General features: G+C 49.4%; 1 protein-coding gene across 1 annotated transcript; it reads left to right on the forward strand.

The window, feature by feature from the left end:
- The first annotated feature begins 1,621 nt into the window (after positions 1-1,621).
- On the forward strand, positions 1,622-4,671 carry LOC133926570 (probable auxin efflux carrier component 1c). The gene is made up of 6 exons (XM_062372574.1): positions 1,622-2,938; positions 3,028-3,310; positions 3,401-3,486; positions 3,612-3,769; positions 4,050-4,126; positions 4,241-4,671. Exons 1-6 carry the CDS (start codon positions 1,816-1,818, stop codon positions 4,305-4,307), a joined length of 1,794 nt encoding a protein of 597 aa, XP_062228558.1. The 5' UTR covers positions 1,622-1,815; the 3' UTR covers positions 4,308-4,671.
- Positions 4,672-7,626: the final 2,955 nt, after the last annotated feature.

The following is a 7,626-nucleotide window of genomic DNA, read 5'->3' on the forward strand; positions in this document are numbered from 1 at the left end:
AACGAGGGTATCAACAATTTTATCACCCACCTTAATATCATTGATCTCATGACGCTCCTCAAAATCGTCGGAGGAAGAGGAGGGAGTGTTGAACTCGGTAAATCTAGCCTCATTCTCTAGGATCTACCATCATACTCATCGATTGTTCAGTAGGTGACACCACCGAGATAGGGACATGTTTAGCAATCGGGTCTTTTGAACCCCGATTCTTACGATCACCTAGATGATCGTCTTGACCAGTCGACTTTGGGGTCTGTCAATCACAGGTTGTCTTCGGAGATAGATTAATCTTTGGTAACTCATCAGGCTTGACATAGATGCGGGGTCCAAAATCAATGTAGGGCTCGATTTCTGTGGAACCCATGAGTGAAGATGCGATACATTCTTTTGATGATTGATCTATTTGTATTCCTATGGATAGCACCAGCTGTCAACGATCTGTAATTGACTACCGATATATATGAAGGTAAAAATGAGATACTTGTATATTATAGAAAGATTATCGTACAAAGGACATAGATTTATACAGGTTCAAACCTCATAAGATAATAATCCTATGTCATATGTTGCCTTGATTATCTTAGGAATAGAGGTTACGAACAATGTGGGGGGGGGGGGGGGTGGATGTGCCTAGTCCTACGAGTCTAGGCAGAGTGCTTCATATTCTTAGTTCTAAGCCCTAGTCGGATGATGGAGGTTTCTGCTGTGGATCTTCGATAGGTATATGGTTTCTACCTGACTAGGCTTGATCTAGAGTTTCTCGACTTCAGGAATCTTAAAGGCGTGAGTTTCTCTACTGTCGAAAGGCTTGTAGACTTGTGTTAGTATCTTGTGCTCTTCGAAAAGGCTATGCTTGGATGTACCCGTGCCCGCATTTTATAGTCGGGGTAAGGTAGACGTAAGCTACTTGGACTCCCTTCGAGCATATCTTTCTTGTAACCTATATCTCTTGAATATCTAGGAGAAACCTGTCAAATATGAAGATACCTTTCTTGTTGAGTACAATTGGCTACTAGTTGTTTATTTACGTACCTTAGATACTCCATGATGATTATGAACCATACCGAAACGAGTAAATGACACATGAAAAGTAGGTATACCTTGCATATACATCGTAATTGTAGAATATATAATAAATCACTATATATCCTCATCACTGAACAGTCGGTGGTGGCACGTGAAAGGTGCACATTAAGCAGACGCATGAACATATAACGAGGTGTGATCGTGTGGAGGGAAAATTTAACAGATCATAGGAGTATTCTCAATTACATCACAAGAAAAAAAATAGCAATTTTGATTTACTTATCTATTCGGACATATGAATCCCCAATGTTTACAGTTCTTAAAACCATGCCCTATTCCTCTGGAAGCAAATTATATATGACTGTCTAGAAAGATTCTCGTGAGACTCCATTCATGCTATTTATCCTGTGATATAATAGCTAGGTTGAAGATAAGAGAAAAATAGACACGTATCATCATATGAAAAATATTTTTAATATCAAATGCTATAAAATTTACTTTCTATTTTCTCTTTCCCTCCCTCTCATGTCGGGGAGTGTGCAGTGCCCATATGACAGTGTATAAATAATCACACGCACCAATGCCCACTCCCCCTCCCTTCCTCCGACCTCCCCTCATTGGCTGGCTCCCCCGCCTGCCTCCCCTCCACGCCTCCACCATCAGTATCACACTCCCGCACCGCACCTCGCCGCGGGACCACTGCACCATAAAAGTGTTTCTTGGCCACACGCACGTCGAAGAACTCGCCACTATTTCTTGGCGCAGCGGCGGCGGCGACGCATCGGCAAGATGATCACGGGAACGGACTTCTACCACGTGATGACGGCCATGGTGCCGCTGTACGTGGCTATGATCCTGGCGTACGGCTCCGTCAAGTGGTGGCGCATCTTCACGCCGGACCAGTGCTCAGGGATCAACCGCTTCGTGGCGCTCTTCGCCGTGCCGCTGCTGTCCTTCCACTTCATCTCCACCAACAACCCCTACACCATGAACCTCCGCTTCATTGCGGCCGACACGCTGCAGAAGCTCATCGTCCTCGCGCTGCTCACCGTCTGGAGCTACCTCTCCCGCCGGGGCTGCCTCGAGTGGACCATCACGCTCTTCTCCCTCTCCACGCTGCCCAACACGCTCGTCATGGGCATCCCGCTGCTCAAGGGCATGTACGGCGACTTCTCCGGCAGCCTCATGGTGCAGATCGTCGTGCTCCAGTGCATCATCTGGTACACGCTCATGCTCTTCTTGTTCGAGTACCGCGGCGCCAGGATACTCATCACCGAGCAGTTCCCCGACACGGCGGGCGCCATCGCCTCCATCGTCGTGGACCCCGACGTCGTGTCGCTCGACGGGCGGAATGACGCCATCGAGACGGAGGCCGAGGTGAAGGAGGACGGCAAGATACACGTCACTGTGCGCCGCTCAAACGCGTCGCGCTCGGACATCTACTCACGCCGGTCCATGGGGTACTCCAGCACCACGCCGCGGCCCAGCAACCTCACCAACGCCGAGATCTACTCGCTGCAGTCGTCGCGGAACCCCACGCCGCGGGGCTCCAGCTTCAACCACACCGACTTCTACTCCATGGTCGGACGCAGCTCCAACTTCGCCGCCGGAGACGCGTTCGGGGTGCGCACCGGCTCCACGCCCAGGCCGTCCAACTACGAGGAGGACGCGCCGAGCAAGGCCAACAAGTACGGCCAGTACCCGGCGCCCAACCCGGCCATGGCGCCGCTGCCCAAGACCAAGAAGGTGGCGAACGGGCAGGCCAAGGGCGAGGACGGCAAGGACCTGCACATGTTCGTCTGGAGCTCCAGCGCGTCGCCCGTGTCCGACGTGTTCGGCAACGGCGCTGCCGAGTACAACGACGCCGCCGCCGTCAAGGAGGTCCGCATGGCCGTCGCCTCCCCGCGCAAAGGTAGCAACTTTCCACTCACCGGTTGTTCCAGTTGAGTTCCTGCTTAGTAGCGCTCCTTTCTCAAACTTGTTCTGTTCTTGGATGGTCAGTTGCAGCGGACGGGAGGAAGGAAAGGGGCGAGGAGTACGCGGAGCGCGACGACTTCAGCTTCGGGAACAGGGGAGCGGGGGAGAGGGACGCGGAGGCCGGCGACGAGAAGGCCGCGGCGGCAGCGATCGAGCAGGGGAGGGCCGGCGTGGCAGCACCGGCGGCGATGCCCCCGGCGAGCGTGATGACGAGGCTCATCCTGATCATGGTGTGGCGCAAGCTCATCCGCAACCCCAACACCTACTCCAGCCTCATCGGTCTCATCTGGTCGCTCGTCTGCTTCCGGTAAACACTTCCCTCCATCGCCGGCGAGGTCCCGTTCAACAATGTGCGTTCGATTCGATCCTTCACTAACCTTTCTCGGTGGGCATGCAGGTGGAACTTCGAGATGCCAGCGATCATCCTGAAGTCCATCTCAATCCTCTCCGACGCCGGCCTTGGCATGGCCATGTTCAGCCTCGGTTCGTGCCTCTCTGCTCTCCTCTCCCAACGCGAACGCGCGAACTCCTACTCTCCACCTATGGAACAGTGAATCTTGTACTGACTCTGTGAAAGCCTCGTTCTCTTCGTGCCTCGCGAAATGCAGGGCTGTTCATGGCGCTGCAGCCGCGGATCATCGCGTGCGGGAACAAGGTGGCGACGTTCGCCATGGCCGTGCGGTTCCTGACCGGCCCTGCCGTCATGGCCGCCGCCTCCTTCGCCGTCGGCCTCCGTGGCACGCTGCTCCACGTCGCCATCGTGCAGGTAAAATCAAACGACCAACCGCACAAGCAGGCACAGGCATGCCACTGACAAGAACCGCCTTTTGAAAAAAAGAAAGAAAAAAAAAAACATTGGTCAAGTGGCCGGTCGGGCATGCCGATCGGTATGCCCCCTATGCCGGTAAAGGGCGGCACCGCTCGCTTTCGCTTTAGACTCTGCACGCACAAACGCTCGTACCTTTTTTTGAACCCTGAACATGTTTCGCAGCTTTGTTCCATTTCTGACGTTCGTTTTGTTCACTGATGCGACGGTCGATGTGCAGGCAGCGCTGCCGCAGGGCATTGTCCCCTTCGTCTTCGCCAAGGAATACGGCGTGCACCCTGACATCCTCAGCACGGCGTAAGCGCTTGCCCCAGATTCTCATTCCATCCATCTCGCGACGCCGGGATTCTCATTCCCCCGCCCCTCAGGGATTTGTCTCACCTGCCGTTCGCATGCGTTTCTTTCTTGCAGAGTCATCTTCGGCATGCTCATCGCGCTGCCCATCACGCTGGTGTACTACATCCTTCTGGGGCTGTGAAAAAGAAGACAAGCTGTTGTTGCAGGTCACAGCTAGCCATGCCGGATGGGTTAGGTGACACAGGAGGAGACATGGGAGCTGCAGCGACTGCGCATGCGTCAAGACATCATGGAAGACGATTAGAGAGGAAAAATGTTTAGGACAAGAGTTGGGTCCGTACTAGTACTTTGGTTGAAGGGCGGCTCCAAGAACATGTGCAAAGCTTTGGGGTGACAATATATTCACGGAGCATTCGGCTGTTCAGGTTGTAAGGTTGGTTTGGGGTTTTAGGAGGTTGTGTTGGGGAGGGTTTTTAACGGACGGTTGGGCTAGCCTTGTAAAATGGATGGATGCCACTTTGATGCAATGTTAGAGCTCTTGTGCATCTTACGGTGTATACTCACTACTTGACATGGCATGATCGTTTTAGCTTCAGTAGACATGGTTGTAACTCTGGTATCCATGTTCTTAGCAATGCACATAAATCAATTAGATTTCGTAATGCTACATTGATAAGCTCTCGTGTATAGCATCCTCCTGTCCCAGGGGTTAGAACGGTTCACGATCCGGTATTTGTTGGGTAGTAATGTTCCTAAAAGTTTAATTAGTGCTAGTAGGGCATATATCCGGTGAAAATAGATTCAGTGTTGAAAGCATGAGAATTATTGTTACTTGTGCTGTTTACATTTGTTGGAAATAATATTCGGAAATGTTGCAAGCATTGTTGGCACATTTATTGTTAACAAGCAACAAAAATGCTGCACCCCACCATTGTTACAACAACATTCAAGTTATGCAATATTTCCAAGCACTGCTTCGAACATTTTTTGCGAAGATGCTTGGAACAAATATAAACAACACTAGCAATTTTTTTTAAAGTTTTTAACACTTGCTTCATATGTTGTATAGGTTCTAAATTCACGGCAGATTTAGTGTAGCTTTGTAGTTTTTTATTTAACACATTATTCAAGTTTTGACTTCATTTTGTGATTTATTATCTTTTGAGACACATAATTTATTGAGCTTATATGTTTTGATATATGCAGACGACCTGAAAAGTTCAATTCGATCCACGAATTTTCTTGGTTCAGGTTAGGCTAGACTCGAGCTTGAGAATAAGAGTGTCACACCCGGTTTTAAAGGAAACAACCAGATGTATTCCACATGTATGCCAGGATCAAGTTTTACATACATGCAGCGACGTCACTAGTGATAACATAAACTGTGTCTTAAATAACGTAAACAATCCTTACAAAAGGACCCGAAGGTCTGAAAGAAAATACTAATAAATCTTCAATTGGCAGAGGAACACCCATCCATCCACAGGCGTTGTCCGGGGGAAACACCAGCCTAGGACATGGTCTTCAATCAACGCCTTCTTCCTTCTAGAAATCAGTGTCCTCGCCCGGGACTTCCTCGAAGACTTCACCTTCTGAGCAGCATCCGAGGGTAGGGAAAAGGCAAGCGTGAGTACATAAAGTACTCAGCAAGTGGAGGAAAAATATGACATGCAGGCTATTGACAAGGAAAAATCAACTTGGGGATTACTGCGACTATGTTCAGCTAAATCAGACTCAAACAACCTAGCAATCCTATTTACTAGATTTTTATTCCAACAATTTAAGAACATAACTCATCGGATTTCATCCAACTACCAGACTCACCAGATATCCCATATCCGGCTACCGACTCATCGGGAGAACCACCACCCGACTACCCAAAACCAACCTTTAAAGTTCCCATCTAATCCTGAAGAAGTCCAAGCCGCTCATGACCGTGAGCACAGCTGATCGATCAGTTATTTACTCTGCAGAGTTTGCACACTTTACCCACGAGTCGTGATTCCTTTTTTGCCTTACACTTCCGGGGTGTATGACCGGGGTCTCACTACAAGGCTGTTACAAAGTATCTCCACATCTATAAGCACCCACTGAGGTTTCACCGCTAACAGGGATCTCATCCACTGCAGAGGCCCCCTCTTGTGCCACTGAACCAACCATTGGTGCGTACAGAATGCGAAGAACACTAATTACTTAGCCAGGCCGTACCCATATAGGCCTCATGGTTATGCTGTTTTGCCAGGTTACAGGCTCCAAGAACCGGTCCTTAGGATCCCACACAGGAACGTACACAAACCCTGCTGTGTAGCTCCACTACATACTAGCCAATCCAGTTGGGATCCCTAAATTCAAGTTACTACAAGATTATCAATTCTCCCAAATACTTGTTCCATAGTTATTAATCAAAGTTCATAATAATTCTAATCCATGACTGCACTAGCATGACTACCCTTTTACAGGACCCAAAAACCCCAAAAGAGGCTACAAGGAATTGCCATACAAATTCTAGTAAACCCTATTCATGGGATTCAAAATTAGACAAGCATGCAACTAAGGAAAAGTAAACTATAATGATCTATGGTTAAATCAAGGTGATCAAGGACACTTGCCTTCGTAAGTTGGCTGCTCAGAATCTTCGAAAACTTGGTCTTGAATGCTGGCACTCTGCTCTCCTCCTAAAGCTGAAGCACACACCGGAAAGAAATAACAAAACAGCTAAATACAACACACTAAACAGGAGAAACTAACTCTAAAAAGGCTAAGAACGGAAAGTACACGCTGCTACGATCTCGGGAGCGCGAAAATCACCTAAATCGGAGGTCGTATGGAAAAGTTACACTAATTCTACTCTACAAGGGTTTTTCTGGAAGTTTGCAGGGACTAAAATGTAAAACAGATAGTTCTAGGGGCTTAAGTGCAAAGTTCAGGGACCTAAATATAATTACCCTAAAATCCAGGGGCCTAATTGCAATTATTCAGAACTATCTAAGGGCCTATATGCAAAAACAGTGAAGCCTAGGGGTCTCCTTGCAAATCTCACTAATTTCCGAGAATAGGAGTAATTCTTTTCATACTGAAAATCCTGATTAATGCGCAATGCTGACGTCACAGGCTGACTGGGCATCCAATGTTGACTGGGCTCTGCCACGTAGGACAGGGACATCCACATGGCGCGCTGACGTGTCTCTGCTGCTGACTGGGTTTAAGAGGGACACGTGGCGCAATCTGGACGGCTAACGAAGGGGTATTTTGCGATCTAATCGGGAGCGTTCAACAAAGATCCGACGGCTGAGGTTGATTGGGGGGGGGGGGGAAACAGGCCGGCGGTGATCGGAACACGGCGGCGCCGCCTCGGATCTCGCCGGAGGATCGTCGGAGATTGGCAATCTAACGCTACCGACCGCCAAACTCTTCGGGAAAAGGCGCAATCGAACGGGGAGGGCACGGGGAAGCTCACCGGGGGCTTGTCGACGGCCGGGGAGGTCTTGACGGCGGTGGGC

The sequence above is a fragment of the Phragmites australis genome, chromosome 8, assembly GCF_958298935.1.
Source record: "Phragmites australis chromosome 8, lpPhrAust1.1, whole genome shotgun sequence".
NCBI lineage: Eukaryota > Viridiplantae > Streptophyta > Magnoliopsida > Poales > Poaceae > Phragmites > Phragmites australis.

Excerpts from the sequence above, each read along its gene's own strand:
- LOC133926570 (XM_062372574.1), top strand. The coding sequence starts at position 1,816 with ATGATCACGGGAACGGACTTCTACCACGTGATGACGGCCATGGTGCCG. Across the intron at positions 2,939-3,027 it reads CGTCGCCTCCCCGCGCAAAG|TTGCAGCGGACGGGAGGAAG; the intron begins GTAGCAACTTTC and ends TTGGATGGTCAG. Across the intron at positions 3,770-4,049 it reads TCCACGTCGCCATCGTGCAG|GCAGCGCTGCCGCAGGGCAT; the intron begins GTAAAATCAAAC and ends GTCGATGTGCAG.